Source organism: Muntiacus reevesi, chromosome 3 (assembly GCF_963930625.1).
Source record: "Muntiacus reevesi chromosome 3, mMunRee1.1, whole genome shotgun sequence".
In the NCBI taxonomy this organism is placed as follows: Eukaryota; Metazoa; Chordata; class Mammalia; order Artiodactyla; family Cervidae; genus Muntiacus; species Muntiacus reevesi.
Window position 1 is genome coordinate 183926587 of NC_089251.1, and position 18319 is coordinate 183944905.

The following is an 18319-nucleotide window of genomic DNA, read 5'->3' on the forward strand; positions in this document are numbered from 1 at the left end:
TGGCAAAGTAATGTCTCTGCTTTTTAATATACTGTCTAGGTTGGTCATAACTTTTCTTCCAAGAAGCAAGCGTCTTTCAATTTCAAAGCTGCAGTCACCATCTGCAGTGATTTTGGAGCCCCCAAAAATAAAGTCTTCCACTGTTTCCAATGTTTTCCCATCTATTCGCCATGAATTGATGGGACCGGATGCCATGATCTTAGTTTTCTGAATGCTGAGCTTTAACCCAACTTTTTCACTCTCCTCTTTCACTTTCATCAAAAGAATCTTTAGTTCTTCACTTTCTGCCATAAGGGTGGTGTCATCTGCATATCTGAGGTTATTGATATTTCTCCTGGCAATCTTGATTCCAACATGTGCTTCGTCCAGCCCAGTGTTTCTCATGATGTACTCTGCATATAAGTTAAATAAACAGGGTGACAATATACAGCCTTGACGTACTCCTTTTCCTATTTGGAACCAGTCTGTTGTTCCATGCCCAGTTCTAACTGTTACTTCTTGACCTGCATACAGATTTCTCAAGAGGCAGGTCAGGTGGTCTGGTATTCCCATCTCTTTCAGAATTTTCCACAGTTTGTTGTGATCCTCACAGTCAAAGGCTTTGGCACAGTCAATAAAGCAGAAGTAGATGTTTTTTGGAACTCTCTTGCTTTTTTGATGATCTAACAGATGTTGGCAATTTGATCTCTGGCTCCTCTGCCCTTTATTAAAATCAGTTGAACATCTGGAAGTTCATGGTTCACATACTATTGAAGCTGAAGCCTGGCTTGGAGAATTTTGAGCATTACTTTGCTAGCGTGTGATATGAGTGCAATTGTGCAGTAGTTTGAACATTCTTTGGCACTGCCTTTCTTTAGGACTGGAATGAAAACTAACCTTTTCCAGTCCTGTGGCCACTGCCAAGTTTTCCAAATTTGCTGGCATATTGAGTGTAGCACTTTCACAGCATCATCTTTTAGGATTTGAAGTAGCACAACTGGAATTCCATCACCTCCACTAGCTTTGTTCGTAGTGATGCTTCCTAAGGCCCACTTGACTTCACATTCCAGGATGTCTGGCTCTAGGTGAATGATCACACCCTCCTGATTATCTGAGTCATGAAGATCTTTTTTGTACAGGTCTTCCGTGTATTCTTGCCATCTCTTCTTAATATCTTCTGCTTCTGTTAGGTCCATACCATTTCTGTCCTTTATTGAGCCCATCTTTGCATGAAATGTTCCTTTGGTATCTCTAATTTTCTTGAAGAGATCTCTAGTCTTTCCCATTCTATTGTTTTCCTCTATTTCTTTGCACTGATCACTGAGGAAGGTTTTCTTATCTCTCCTGACTATTCTTTGGACTTCTGCATTCAAATGGGTATATCTTTCCTTTTCTCCTTTGCCTTTCACTTCTCTTCTATTCACAGCTATTTGTAAAGCTGCCTCAGACAACCATTTTGCCTTTTTGCATTTCTTTTTCTTGGGGATGGTCTTGTTCCTTGCCTCCTGTACAATTCACAAACCTCCGTCCATAGTTCTTCAGGCACTCTATCAGATCTAATCCCTTGAATCTATTTGTCACTTCCACTGTATAATCAAAAGGGATTTGATTTATGTCATACCTGAATGGTGTAGTGATTTTCCCTATTTTCTGCAATTTACGTCTGAATTTCACTTCACTATAACACTATTTAACATTGTAATAGAGGTATCTGTCAAGGCAATTAGATAAATCAATTAGGGGCATCAGAACTTGAAGATGTAAAACTATATTTATAGATGTTATGATCATGAACTTGGAAACCCCTAAAGAATCAATAGTAGAGAAATAGGCTTTCAAACACTACTGCTTGGAATGGAAACTGGAATATTCCTCATGGATAGCAATATGTAACAAAACAGAAGATATATATTTATATCATTACCTTTTAATTTAGCAATCCCACTTCTGGGAATATATTCTGAAGCTAATTCTCTAGTGATGTAAAATACGCACTTACAAAGTTATTACTCATTGTGGCACTGTTATTTATAAAATACTTGAAATAAGTTAGATATCCATATATAGGAGAATAACTGAATAAACTATTGTATATGTACATAAAGGAGTTATCATGCAGTATGAAAAAGATCTTTATGAATTGATACAAAGTGATTTCCAAAGTACTTTCCTAGAATTCTAGAATAGCAAGTAAGTAAAAATGTTGTAAATGATAAAAATCAGGAGTTATAAATATTGAAAAGGAGAAAAAGTAGAATGAACCTTGTGTAGTGTGTGATCAGAACTGGGGCTATGATTAGAGATACATATATACATATTCATACATAAGATACACATGTATACACACATACATACAGTCATCCACAAACATACATACACTCATGTTTTTTTATATGAATTTTAGCCGTAAGATTCATATAATTAGACCTAAAAAAATAAGATTTCACAACTTTTGAAATCTAAATTTTAAAAGGTACTACTGGAAATAGAACTACCATATGACCCAGCAATACCACTTCTGGGCATACACACTGAGGAATCCAGATCTGAAAGAGACACGTAAACCCCAATGTTCATCGCAGCACTGTTTATAATAGCCAGGACATGGAAGCAACCTAGATGCCCATCAGCAGATGAATGGATAAGGAAGCTGTGGTACATATACACCATGGAATATTACTCAGCCGTTAAAAAGAATTCATTTGAATCAGTTCTAATGAGATGGATGAAACTGGAGCCCATTATACAGAGTGAGGTGAGCCAGAAAGATAAAGAACATTACAGTATACTAACACATATATACGGAATTTAGAAAGATGGTAACAATGGCCCTATATGCAGGGCAGAAGAAGAGACGCAGAAGTACAGAACAGACTTTTGAACTCTGTGGGAGAAGGGGAGGGTGGGATGTTTCGAAAGAACAGCATGTATATTATCTGTGGTAAAACAGACCACCAGCCCAGGTGGGAGGCATGAGTCAAGTGCTCGGGCCTGTTGGGCTGGGAAGATCCAGAGGAATCTGGTGGAGAGGGAGGTGGGATGGGAGACCGGGATGGGGAATTCGTGTAACTCTATGGCTGATTCACATCAATGTATGACAAAACCCACTGAAAAATAAAAAAGAAAAGGAAAAAAAAAAAAAGGTACTAGCTAGTCAATCTATGGCATAAGAAGATACTACTTTAGGAACAACAGTCAGGAAAAAAGACTTAAACAGAAAGATCAAGCAAATCTTTAAATAATACAGAATTCACTCATCCATGTGACCAGATCATAAAAACAGGAAAATATAATATTAATTCCAGTAGAAAATATTCTCATGTGTTCAGCTCAGATTATTTTTATATTAGCAAAATAAATATGTTATCCTTAAAAAAAGTTACAAAGATGCAAATGGTACTTGGTATTTTACAATGAAACCTTTGTAAAAACCATTTTACCTTACAGTAAAATCATAGGAGCAAGAGGCCAGCACAGAAGCATGAAATGGTGAAAACTACAAAAGAAAACAAAAAAATTCTTTTTGAGGTTAACTGTAATTATAACATGGTACTTCACAAGATCATTCCCATGAACATTATTACAAAGTCTAGACAGAACTGTCAGAAGTACAGACACTACTATATGTCAAATAGATAACTAATAAGGACCTACTATAGCACAGAGAACTCCACTCAATACTCTGTAACGGCATATATGGGAAGAGAATCTAAAAAAAGAATGGATATATATATATATATATGTATAACTGATTCACTTTGCTGTATGCATGAAACTACCACAACATTGTAACTCAACTATACTCCGAAAAAAAAATTTTTTTTAAGTATGCTTTTCCAAACCTTATTACACTTTAATTCAAGGCAAAAATCTTTTGGTCTTTTAAGTATCCACCTACAGGGAAAATGGTTGTTTTTACATTCTTCAAAGAAAGTCATTTCTCAAGCTTTTTAAATCTAATTTAGAATTAAATAATCCCTAAATGTTGCTATTCCAGAAAAATTAAGCACAATTTCATATTGTGCTTATATGAAAGTAACTTATACAAATCTAAAGGACATAAGTGTGTGATGATTCGTACACATAATTATATAATTTACCAAACTTGTGAATACATTTTATGACTGCTATTAGCACAAGCATCAAACATTTAAATGTTAAAAGTTTTAAAATAATTTTTATGCTATTTGTATATCACATCTAATGAAAATGGTATTAAGGTCAAAAACTGCAAATTTTAAAGACAAGTTATGTACAAGTATTAACATACATCTTTTAACTGGCTGCCCACTGTAATTTTATTTCTTCAGAATATTTCTTACTAGTACTTTAACGTTTATATACACATATATACTTATATTTGAATGTTCTTCACAGTTTGCAAAACACTTTCACTATTTCACCCTATTTCATTCTCAGAAGCACTATGAAATATATATAGAAAATATTTTTTAACTACCAAACCTTGTGTGCCATTTAAAAAAAAATCTGGGCACTGGGTCTCATATTTTGAGTTATAACCAGAAAAATTTTAAATGTTAACTCCAATTTAGAATTTCTAAAACAGGAATAACATAACTATCTTAATTAAAAGATCAAAAAGGTACTTATCTGTAATGTAAAAAACCAAAAGTGAAATTGGGAGATGTCCCTTAATAAGATGTTTTCTACAATGACTTAGCAAAATTTACCTAAATAAAAGCTGGGAAGGACTTCCCTGGCGATTCAGTGGTTAAGAATCCATCTGCCAATCCAGGAGACATACATGTGATCCCTGGTCTAGGAGGCTCCCACATGCAACGAAGCCCACTCACCACAACTACCAAGCTTGCACTCCAGAGCCCAAGGGTCCAGAGAAGAGAGGCCGCCACATGGGACATCCCGCCTGCCATACCTAGAGAATGCCCCCACAGAGTAACACCCAACACACCAAAAAACAAAACTGGGAAACTAACGCTGGTCACTTTATAACCTGACATGTTCAGGAAAAGCAGGAGAAAAAAATTCTCTCTACTATTTACAAAGTGGAAATTTTTCTATACTCTACAACTTTTGTGAACATTCATACATATAATCATGTTAGGGAAAAGAAAGAACCACCTCTCTGTACAAGTTTCAACCAAATAAACTTTTCCACTGAATGAAAAATTATAAAGACTATAATACTAAAAGTAAATTACTATAGTTATAAAGTTTTAAAAGAAATAGTAGCATGGGGATGACAGAATGCAAAAAACATTTTTATTCACTCCTGAGTACCACCTGACTATATTGTTATAAGTCACTCAATAATCATTCCAGTATTTTACCTAATTTTAGCTTTCAATGTTTACTACATTCACTGTGTAACAAAACGTTAAAAAAAAAATGAATCAATAACCCCATCCCTTAAACACCTTTTACATGTACTTCATTGACTGTATTTATCTTTTTGTTCTGTGTAGAAAAAGAGAAGATAAAAACTTACTTTCACTCTCCTAATAGCGTAAGTGTGACCGAGAAGTTCAAACACGGGTTGTCGTACATTCCTCAAGTCCCAGCCTCGCAAACTACAATCGACCGCCCCTGTCACCACCAAATTCTGAAAACAATTTAAAACAAGGTTAAGCGGGCCTCTTTACAACTAAGCAGTAGCCAAGCCTTCCTACTGGAAATAGTGTCTATTTTCTGGTACTTATTTAATCTGAACCCAGGAGTCACTCTTGAAAAGTTACGTAACACTATAGAAAGGGGTTAAAACATACAGCAAAAGCAAAACTTGGCATGACTTGAAAGAAAAGGAACTCAGTATGCCTCAGGCATATGACGGAACACAGCACACAAGAGAAAAAGGCTTAGTCTCAAACAACTTTGTAGCTTCTCCACCTGCTTTTAGCGATATTAATAAGAACACAAGTTATTAAAAATTACAAAAGAGCCCACCTCTCTCTTCAGCATCCTCTGAGGTTTCTACCAGGCATTAAAAGGCAAGAGACTGCTAATTCGCAAATATTTGAAAGGGCAAAGGTATAAATTAAATGCTGTTTTCCTAATTCTAAATCAATCATTGCTCCTAACTCTCATGGACCATGTCTTAATGTAATAGCTAACTCTATCTGAGAATTTATGCAAATAGTGGGCAGTCTCCTATCTGGAACCCTAGGTGAACCCAGAGTTCACGGCTGAATAGGCCAAGAGCTGGGTCCACACTCAGCCGCATTCCACATCAACCAGGGCAGTTACCCACTGTCTGAACATTTTGGACTTCAATATAAGCTCATTTTAAAAAAGCTTCAGTGATTGTTTTAAAAAAAATTTTTTAAAGAACTCTCAAGTGTGTATCAGCATCTTTTTTAGAATTCCCAGAAGTATAACATACAGTCCACGATTTCATTTTCTTATTTGGAAAATTCATGGGTGAGATCTGAACTGTAGTCATCAGCTATTAAAATCAAGTACTATTTTGAATATGTTCTATATCTTCTTTTAATTTATTTTATTTCTTTTTAATTATTAAAGAACTCAGCCAATACAATGTTCCCTTAATTTTCATTGACTAAAACTGGGAAAAAAAACAAAGTATATGTTATACTTAACGGTCACAGTTAACAGACCACTTAAGGTAGATAAATATATTTAAACGGCATATCGACACATATTTAATCCATTTCTATTTCTAATTCATATGCCCATATGGTTAGCTGAAGGTTGCAAAAGCTTGCAAATGGACACTGCTCTCTTCCAGAAACATGAAGCTTGGTTAGGCTTGTAAGGGAAAATGAAACAGAAAATTCCTAAAACCGATGAACTGTCAAATTAAAAATCAAGTTACAAATACCTCAGCAGCCTCAATAGCAAAGTGCACAAAAAATGAAGGCAAAAGATGATACAAATTGGCAGGGTTAAGAGCAATAAAGTAAAAAATTACATAGATTGGAAAGCAGTTTCCCAAACAAACAAGTAAGGCTGCACTATTGAACTTTTCAGAATTCCTGTTTCTTATTCAGCCTGTTTTATGTGCACTTAAATCCAATTAATGCTAATGCAGGTCACTCACAATCATCAATTAGAAATGAAAGGGACTGAATCTAACTTAATGGCCCGTAAACACTATCCAAGTCCACATAAACAAAGATAAAATCTAGAACATTTCAAAGTTAGGAAGGGTTCAGTAGCTCAGGATAGAACCAGATAGGGTACCTCATTATATTTACACCAGTCACAGCTCAAAATCTCTGCCTGATGTGCTGGAACCACAATTCTGACTCCTGTTGTCTTCATGTCCCAAATTCTCAAAGTCTGATCGCCTGGTGAAAGAGGAAGACTTGATCACCCTTTATCACACCACTTGGATGCTTGATACCCATGATGACAAGTCGGGGAAAACACATGACTTCCATTATCATGACACTGCCATCTGTATGCCATATACACATATACACTGCTTTATACTATAATAATATCTAAGAACTACTAAAAGTGACAACTACAAAAAGTAAGGCACCGTATTAAGTTTTTAGACCTACTCAAAGCAGGACAATCTGAATCTCACACGGACACAAGCAGAGCAGTGACTGAGCACACACCCAGTGCGTTTTTCTTCAGGAAAGGAAAAGGCTCTGAAAATCCTCGTTAGCACCCTATACCAGCATATTCTACAGGAAGCAAAATGGTAACAGTTTTACTGTAAAATGTATGCAAAGTCTACCACGTCAGAATGGATAATTTCAAATCTTAGCTTTTACATTGATTACATTTTAAAGGGTCATCCAAAGGTATGGATTGCACCTTGAAAGAAACAAGTGGAGAAAATGTAAGGACTGTACTCTGAATTACTACAAAGATGATTTATACCACCTAGCTGCGCAGAGTCAACCCTGATTAACTGTTCTAGATGTCAACCCTGATTAAATGTTCTAGATATGAGGAAACAACGAAATGACCAGGTGAAAAATTCTAACTACATGTATATCTCCATCAAAAGTAAATTACAAATAATAACCGATCATCTGAGAAAGCCAGTTCAGGTTAATGTAAAAAAAATAATGGTGTGATGGCAGTCATGGTCTTGATTCCATTTAGTAGTTGTGTGACCCTGCACAAGCTGTATAATGTCTCTGAGACTAGTTCTTCAGGATGCCTGGATGGAGGATGGTACAAAAACATTTCATGTAATAAAGTTTCTGTAAAGCGTTAGAATGGTCTCTAGCATATAGCAGATATGCTGCTGCTACTGCTGCTAAGTCATTTCAGTCATGTCCTACTCTGTGCGACCCCATCCCTGGGATTCTCCAGGCAAGAACACTGGAGTGGGTTGCCATTTCCTTCTCCAGTGCATGAAAGTGAAAAGTGAAAGTGAAGTTGCTCAGTCGTGTCCGACTCTTCGTGACCCCATGGACTGCAGCCTACCAGGCTCCTCCGTCCATGGGATTGTCCAGGCAAGAGTACTGGAGTGGGCTGCCACTGCCTTCTCCGAGCAGACATGCTAATAAGTGGTATATAAAAACATTAAATTTTAAACATTTCCTTTAGCTACCTATATATAATTTCCTATCATCCCAATTCAAAATTATTTGTCATTTAACTAAGTTCAATAATTTCAGACAATTTTTTTCTGATTTCTTTTCAAGTTCAGAAAGATAAGAATTAAACTGCTTGTGGTAATGAAATGTAGAGTTTAAGAATAGGGGCTTTGGAGCTTCAGAGCTTAGCTCTAGTCCAGCTCAATCATTTCATAGCTGGTGACCTTCAGTCAAGATACTAAATGTCTTGGACGCTCATTTTCCTTACCTATGATAACATATCTGCCTCATACAGACCCACAGATACAGGGAACAAATCAGTGGTCACCAGCTTGGTGAGAGAAGGACAGGAGGACAATACAAGGGTAGGAGATTAAGAAGTATAAACTATCATGTGTAAAATTAGATACAAAGATATACTGTACAACAAAGGGAATATAGCTAATATTTTATAATAACTATAAATGGTGTATAACCTTTTAAAAATTGTGAATCACTATTTTGTACACCTGCAACTTACATAACTTTGTAAACCAACTATACTTCAAAAGACACAAAAACATATCTGCTTTACAAAGCTGCCCCTGGCACAGCTAGACTGGCCAAAAGGAGATATTTGGGATTTTTCTGAACTATAATTGAAAAAATAATGCTAGTCCCTCTCACACAGGAGAATTTAGAGGTTATAAAACTGAGGAATTGCTGGCGGCCATGTGTCTCACTGTATGGAGAACACTGACCTGCACAGTCAAGTCACCCAGCAGAGAAAAGTCCAAATTAGAGAATGTGTCCTGAAGTTGTTTAGGCATCCGTTCCCCTTCTGGCGTTGCTTTTCAATAAATTCTACAAAGACCTACAGTTGCTCAAGTTCTACTATTACCACCTGCAGGCAGAGGTGATTCCTTATCATCATGGCAGCAGTGAATGGAATTCACATGAAGCTTCAGACTCTCAAAGCCTAGCGCCAGAGAAAAAGATGAATTTCAGCACAGGGCTTCCAGTAAAAACATAGGAAATGTTTAAATGATGTACACCAGATTTCAAAAATTTATATGTTATATCAAGTCTGATATAAGACTTGATATATATAAGACTTGATATAAGTCTGATAAAAGACTGATCTATCAAGTCTGATATAACATATAACACGGGTCATGGTGGAGATTTCTGACAAAACTCGGTCCACTGGAGAAGGCAATGGCAAACCACTTCAGTATTCCTGCCTTGAGAACCCCATGAACAGTAGGAAAAGGCAAAAAGACAGGACAATGAAAGATTAACTCTCCAGGTTGGTGGATGCCCAATATGCTATTGGAGATCAATGGAGAAATAACTCCAGAAAAAATGAAGAGATGGAGCCAAAGCAAAAACAACACCCAGTTGTGGATGTGACTAGTGATAGAAGGAAGGTCCGATGCTGTAAAGAGCAAAGTTGCATAGGAACCTGGAATGTTAGGTCCATGAATCAAGGCAAATTCAGTTCAGTTCAGTTTAGTTGCTCAGTCATGTCTGACTCTTTGGGACCCCATGAATCACAGCACGTCAGGCCTCCCTGCCCATCACCAGCTCCCGGAGTTTACTCAAACTCATGCCCATCGAGTCGGCGATGCCATCCAGCCATCTCATCCTCTGTTGTCCCCTTCTCCTCCTGCCCCCAATCCCTCCCAGCATCAGGGTCTTTTCAAATGAGTCAACTCTTTGAATGAGGTGGCCCAAGTACTGGAGTTTCAGCTTCAGCATCAGTCCGTCCAATGAACACCCAGGACTGATCTCCTTTAGGGTGGACTGGTTGGATCTCCTTGCAGTCCAAGGGACTCTCAAGAATCTTCTCCAACACCACAGTTCAAAAGCATCAATTTTTCGGCGATCAGCTTTCTTCACAGTCCAACTCTCACATCCATAAATGACCACTGGAAAAATCATAGCCTTGACCAGATGGATCTTTGTTGGCAAAGTAATGTCTCTCCTTTTTAATATGCTATCTAGGTTGATCATAACTTTCCTTCCAAGGAGTCAAGGCAAATTAGAAGTGATCAAACAGGAGATGGCAAGAGTAAACATCAACATTTTAGGAATCAGTGAACTAAAATGGACTGGAATGGATGAATTTAACTCAGATGACCATTATATCTACTACTGTAGTCAAGAATCCCTTAGAAGAAATGGAGCAGACATCACAGTCAACAAAAGGGTCCAAAATGCAGTGCTTGGATGCAGCCTCAAAAACAATAGAATGACCTCTATTCATTTCCAAGGCAAACCATTCAACATCACAGTAATTCAAGTCTATGCCCCGACCAGTAATGCTGAAGAAGCTGAAGTTGAACAGTTCTATGAAGACCTACAAGACCTTCAAGAATTAGCACCCAAAAAAGATGTCATTTTCATTATAGGAGACTGGAATGCAAAAGCAGAAAGTCAAGAAACGCCTGAAGTAACAGGCAAACTTGGCCTTGGAGTACAGAATGAAGCAGGGCAAAGGCTAATAGAGTTCTGCCAAGAGAATAAACTGGTCATAGCAAACACCCTCTTCCAACAACACAAGAGAAGACTCTACACATGGACATCACCAGATGGTCTATACCAAAGTCAGATTGATCATATTCTTTGAAGTCAAAGATGGAAAGGTTCTATACAGCCAGCAAAAACAAGGCCAGGAGCTGACTGTGGTTCAGATCATGAACTTATTGCCAAATTCAGACTTAAATTTAAGAAAGTAGGGAAAACCACTAGACCATTCAGTATGACCTAAATCAAATCTCTAACAATTATACAGTGGAAGTGACAAATAGATTTAAGGGACTAGATCTGTTAGACAGAGTGCCTGATGAAAACAGAGGTTCATGACATTGTACAGAAGACAGGGAGCAAGATCATCCCCAAGAAAAAGAAACACAAAAAGGCAAAATGGTTGTCTGAGGAGGCCTTACAAAGAGCTGTGAAAGGAAGAGAAGTGAAAAGCAAAGGAGAAAAGGAAAGATATACCCATTGGAATGCAGAAGTCCAAAGAATAGCAAGGAGAGATAAGAAAGCCTTCCTCAGGGATCAGTGCAAAGAAATAGAGGAAAATAATAGAATGGGAAAGACTAGAGCTCTCTTCAAGAAAATGAGAGATACCAAGGGAGCATTTTGTGCAAAGATGGGCTCAATAAAGGACAGAAATGGTATGGACCTAACAGAAGCAGAAGATATTAAGAAGAGGTGGCAAGAATACATGGAAGACCTGTACAAAAAAGATCTTCATGACCCAGATAATCAGGAGGGTGTGATCATTCACCTAGAGCCAGACATCCTGGAATGTGAAGTCAAGTGGGCCTTAGGAAGCATCACTATGAACAAAGCTAGTGGAGGTGATGGAATTCCAGTTGTGCTACTTCAAATCCTAAAAGATGATGCTGTGAAAGTGCTGCACTCACTATGCCAGCAAATTTGGAAAACTTGGCAGTGGCCACAGGACTGGAAAAGGTTAGTTTTCATTCCAGTCCCAAAGAAAGGTAATGCCAACGAATGCTCAAACTACCACACAATTGCACTCATATCACATGCTAGCAAAGTAATGCTCAAAATTCTGCAAGCCAGGCTTCAACAGTACGTGAACCTTGAGCTTCCAGATGTTCAAGCTGGTTTTAGAAAAGGCAGAGGAACCAGAGATCAAATTGCCAACAAATTGCTGGGTCATCAAAAAAGCAAGAGAGTTCCAGAAAAACATCTACTTCTGCTTTATTGACTATACCAAAGCCTTTCACTGTGTGGATCACAGCAAACTTCGGAAAATTCTGAAAGAGATGGGAATACCAGATCACCTGACCTGCCTCTTGAGAAATCTGTATGCAGGTCAGGAAGCAACAGTTAGAACTGGACATGGAACAACAGACTTGTTCCAAATAGGAAAAGGAGTACGTCAAGGCTGTATATTGTCACCCTGCTTATTTAACTTATATTCAGAGTACATCATGAGAAACGCTGGGCTGGACAAAGCACATATTGGAATCAAGATTGTCGTAAGAAATATCAATAACCTCAGATATGTAGATGACACCACCTTTATAGCAGAAAGTGAAGAACTAAAGAGCCTCCTGATGAAAGTGAAAGATGAGAGTGAAAAAGTTGGGTTAAAGCTCAGCATTCAGAAAACTAAGATCATGGCATCCAGTCCCATCACTTCATGGCAAATAGATGGAGACACAGTGGAAACAATGGGAGACTATTTTTGGGGGCTCCAAAATCACTTCAGATGGTGACTGTAGCCATGAAATAAAAAGATGCTTACTCCTTGGAAGGAAAGTTATGATCAACCTAGATAGCATATTAAAAAGGAGAGACATTACTTTGCCAACAAAGGTCCATCTAGTCAAGGCTATGGTTCCTCCAGTAGTCATGTATGGATGTGAGAGTTGGACTATAAAGAAAGCTGAGTGCCGAAGAATTGATGCTTTTGAACTGTGGTGTTGGAGAAGACTCTTGAGAGTCCGTTGGACTGCAAGGAGATCCAACCAGTCCATCCTAAAGGTAATCAGGTCCTGAATGTTCATTGGAAGGACTGATGCTGAAGCTGACGGTCCAGTACTTTGGCCACCTGATGTGAAGAGCTGACTCATTTGAAAAGACCCTGATGCTGGGAGGGATTGGGAGCAGGAGGAGAAGGGGACGACAGAGGGTGAGATGGTTGGATGGCATCACCGACTCAATGGACATGCTGCTGCTGCTAAGTCATTTCAGTCGTGTCCGACTCTATGCGACCCCAAAGATGGCAGCCCACCAGGCTCCCCCGTCCCTGGGATTCTCCAGGCAAGAACACTGGAGCGGGTTGCCATTTCCTTCTCCAATGCATGAAAGTGAAAAGTGAAAGTGAAGTTGCTGAGTTGTGTCTGACTCCCAGAGATCCCATGGACTACAGCCCACAAGGCTCCTCCGTCCATGGGGTTCTCCAGGCAAGAGTACTGGAGTGGGCTGTCATTGCCTTCTCCGCAATGGACATGAGTCTGAGTAAACTCCAGGAGTTGGTGATGAACAAGGAGGCCGGGGGTGCTGCAGTCCATGGGGTCGCCAAGAGTCGGACACGACTGAGCGACTGAACTGAACTGAACTGATCAGGTCTGAATGGCTCCGTTGGTGGCTCAGATGGTAAAGAGTGCACCTGCAATGCAGAAGGTGTAGGGGACATAGGTTCAATTCCTGCGTCAGGAAGATCCCCTGGAGCAGGCATGGCAACCCACTCCAGTATTCTTGCCTGGAGAATCCCATGGACACAGGAGCCTGGCAGGTTACAGTCCATGATGTTGCAAAGTCAGACAAGACTGAGTTACTGATACTTCATTAGGTCTGAAACCATAAAGTCTGCTATATAACCATGACTAAAGCATTGTTTAAAGTTCAGTGAGCTCATGTTCATCCTAATAATTACATTCTATGGGAGTATGTGAATGCTCTACAGTATCAAAACATTACAATAAACATGGACTAGGAGGTTAAGAAGTAACTAGTAATTTTAGCAACAATATGGATGAATCTCACATAACATAATGAAACCAAGACAGGACAACATAAAAACAGGAAACATTAATCGATGCTATTAGGAGCCAGTTCAGAGGTCACCCTCGAATGGACAGTTGTGGGTAATGACTGGAAGAATGTAAGAGGGGCCTCTGAGAACATTCTGTTTCTTGATCAGGGTCCTGAGAACCCAGGTCTCTGGAGTCTCCTGCACGGGCAGGCAGACTCTTTACCACTAGTGGCACCTGGGAGGCCCCAGGACACAGGTGTGTTCATTGTGAAAATTCATCATGCTATAATTAGGCACTGTTCTGTGTGTGTATTACATACTGCAACAAAAGATGAAACAAATAACAACCACAAAGGCTGGGTGGATGCCTATATCAAATTTCTCTGGGACAATATTCTGGCTCTTCACCAGCTTAGTCAGGCAAAGTTTTTTTTTTTAAAGACCATGGTTTAGGTTGCCCCCTCTGGCAGTTAACTTACAGAGCACAAAGAGAGAAAAGCACTCTGAGGGAGCTGAGAATCCCACCTCTGCTGCACACCTTCCTCCTCCTCACTTCGTCTGCCACGCAGGAGAGAGGCCTTCTGGCCAACTGGTACCATGACTCATTCAACTCTTTTAGCCACCAGGACATCTATATTCATATTGCTTTTTTAATTGCATTTTCCAGACAACTGGCCTTTCATTGTCAGCCAGACGTTTACCAGGGCCCTGGGGCAGTGCCATAGACCCACCTGAATTACCAGCTTCTCTTATCAGCTGCAGACTCGCCACTGGCAGCAGAACCAGTGAATTTAAGTGCATATATGGCACAGGAAGTGCGGGCTACTACCATGTGTAATTCAAGCTGCGGCATTAAGCAGCAGCTGGGTAAGGAGAAAGAGTGTAAACGGGGAATCTGAAGCCAGGAAGTGAAATGAACAGCAAAAGATTCATATTGGGCCCAAATAATTTAATTTATTAGAAATGCCAGATGCCTATCAGATGACTTTTTTCTTAGAGTAGAATGATGTTTTTTTCAAACTACTGGACTCCACACATTCAGGCGTGGCTATGATTTATGCAATTATATGGAGTCAGTAATAGCAGTAATTTAGTTTTCTTGATTCAAAAGAAAGTTTACTTCATATTAATCCTCCTCATGTAAAGAGCTCAAATATTCTTCCCTTCCATCTCATATAATTTGGAAATGTGAATTATGTAAGAATAAAACTTTAACGAACTAAACAAAACCAATGCCCTAGAGAACTCTGCTAAGGAAGATATACATCTCAAAGTACTCCTTCCTTTTGGTTTGTCTTAACTTAGCTAATGATAAATTTAGTACTACAACTTTGAAAGTGATCAAATTCCTGGAAAAACTTAAATATTATATTCTCATGAAAGTGAAAGTGTTAGTTGCTCAGTCGTGTCCAATACCTTGCAAACCCATGGACTGTAGCCCGCCAGGCTCTTCTGTACATGGAATTCTTCAGGCAAGAATACTGGAGTGGGTAGCCATTCCTTTCTCTGGGGGATCTTCCCACCCCAGGGAATGAATTCAGATCTCCTGCACTGCAGGTGGATTCTTTGCCATCTGAGCCACCAGGGAAGCCCATATTATTATATACTATCTTAAAATATAAACTGTTACAAGCAGTTGAATGATATAATTAGCTATATGTGTGCCACAGGATTAGACATAAAACTACGTCTTGACTGCCAATTATATAAGCTGCTTATCATTTTTAATATTTGTGAAGACAAATATTTTACAACTTTGTGTTCCTCAACCATGAATTTTGCAGTTGAGATGATTTTTATAGAAATATTATAGTATGTTTCATAGCAAACTCTTGTCTGTAAGCAAGAAAACAAAGAGAATTAATAGATAAAAAGACTATAATATATCTCAAACTATAACTGACAAAACTCAGGGAAAAAACTAAGTTGTCAATCTTAGGAAACTGCTTCTTCTATGAATTCAGCACTGAAACCATTTTATAATTTTTAAGAGATAGTATATTTCTATTAAAAATAAACACAAAATTTCCATCACACCAACAGAAATAAGCTATTCTTTAGATGTCTTAAACAGAACAACATCACAGACTAGTATAGTGTTTCCCAAATCAGGCTCATCACTAGACTCGGCTAGGGTGATTAAAAAATATACCTCTCAGAGACATCTGATTCAGCAGGACTAAGATGAAGGCTAGAATTCTGTTGTTTTTTAAGCTTCCTCTTCCCTGGTGGCTCGGGGTAAAGAATCCCCCTGCCAATGCAGGAGACACGGGTTTGATCCCTGGGTCAGGAAGACCCCGTGGAGATGGAAATGGCAGTCCACTCCAGTATTCTCGTTGGGAAAACCCCATGGACAGAGGAGTCTGGTGGGCTACAGTCCATGGGGTCGCACAAACGCCAAACTCGACTTAGCAACTAAACCACAGCAACAGACTGCGATGGTGGGCCAGGTTTCAGGATCACCGGACAGGTATGTGATTATACAAGCACACACTTCAGATTCTACCTGGAGCAAGTTACCCTAGACCCTGGTTCCCAGAGTTTTAGTTCCCAGGTAAGCACTGACTCTCTCCTTGCAGCACATAACGCATGCAAAGACCATTCAAATCTTCCTCCAACAGGCCTGTACTCTCCACATGCATCGCTTTACTCCCACTTCTCATCTCCTCACCTACTTGCTCACACGGCAGCAGCTGAAGCGCTATTTCCTGAGCGAAGTCGCTCTCACCAGCCAATTCTGACAAGCTCAAGAACCGACTGCTCGGGCTCAGGCTCCCGAATCCTTTGCTGTGTCCCCACGGAATCCTAAGCACACATGTGAATGACAAGAGGCGCCACCCAGAGAGGCCTTACTCTGTGCCAGGCACTGTCCTAGGCCTTTAAGCTTGTATCTGAATTAATTCACTTAATCCTCCTCAAAACTCCCCAACACGGGTTATTACTACCACTCTTATTTTTTAAATGAGGAATGAAGAGACAGAGGTTAAGGAGCGTGACTGAAGCCATGTAGCAGCAGTGAAAGGAGAATCTGATCACAGGAAGTCCAGCTCCTGAGTCCATGTCCCTAACCACTGTGCTGTGACCTCTTTCTCAGAGAACTTCACGCTCCTCATCCTTGCTGCCCCTAGGCTTTTTTCCTTAGCATCTCTCTTCCCCACTGGACCACATGCTCAACGTAACTTCAGTGCCCAGACAACAGCAGATCTGTTGCTAATTTAGTGATTCAGATCACTAAAGAGCTGAATGATTCACCAACAATACCCCTTTCAACAATCAAAACTAACCTTAAATATATTTTAAAAATTTTGATAATACGGTTATTTCCATAGCTTATATAATAGTAATCAAAAAGCTGTACTGTTTGCTTGTGTAAGGCACTCAGCTATGTTGAAGAAGACACATGCCCTATAGGAAATATATGAAAACAATTCAAGCAAAGAAAATATGCAAAGAAGTGCACTGCACACAACTTGGGAAGCAAATTTTCTTGTCTCTCTTGAAATGGCAAAGGCACGGTGAGAGTTTTAGAGCTTACCCCAGCTTTTACTATGCCACAAACCCTCCTTTTGTAGAGTGGAGGTAAGCTTTACATCTTTTCAACTTTATTAAGTAAACTAATGTTGGAAAATTATCATGAAGAAATAGTTCAAGAAAATGTCAAATGCTTGATAAATAAACCTTCCAAGGAGTTTCCAAAATCAGAAAAGCTGGCAGAAAACGGCTTTACTGATTTCAATGTTTTTTAAAGGTACATAGGTTATGGCTCACAGGTCCAGTACTAGGCTTTGATCAAATCCCTTCTGATTTATTCTAAGCCTTGGATGTGGAGATAGCTTAGTTAATACTGGCCCCCTACAATGTATACATCTGATAGCGACAAAACCATGAACTGATACAGTTGATTTAAGTGTCAGGCAGAATTGTATATATATGAGCCCTTTATTTGGGCTGAGTCACACACACAACTCTTTGTATTACACTGGCCTTTTGTGTAGTGTGGATACAGAATATTGACTCTGGATATTATGTTATTATGTATAGAATACTCCGTGTGTAAGACTGAATAGCAGAAAAAGATGAATTGTGTGTAGACAGTGAGTAGTATAATCATAAAACTTGACTATCCATACTTTGTAAACAGATAGTTTATAAAAACAGTCTTTTATCAACAGAATGTCCACTTGCTGTAATAGGAAAAAAGACTGTCTGCTTAAGACATTACCTTCCTTTGCTGTATTAGAAATTAATGTAAATAGTGGTCATCCAGTCAGGACATCTTTGGTTGAAAGTAAAAGAAATTCTGACCCAAACTGCCTTATAGAAAAAAATAATTTAT

General features: G+C 39.0%; 1 protein-coding gene across 1 annotated transcript in view; it reads right to left on the minus strand.

Moving 5' to 3' along the window:
• Positions 1–18319, minus strand: part of PEX7 (peroxisomal biogenesis factor 7) — a 76340-nt gene that overhangs the window by 40161 nt on the left and 17860 nt on the right. The window contains exons 6-8 of the mRNA XM_065931282.1: positions 7159–7265; positions 5447–5560; positions 3420–3475 (exon numbers count right to left, since the gene is read on the minus strand). Of these exons, the coding sequence (XP_065787354.1) occupies positions 3420–3475; positions 5447–5560; positions 7159–7265 (277 nt within the window). The remainder of the gene's footprint in view (positions 1–3419; positions 3476–5446; positions 5561–7158; positions 7266–18319) is intronic.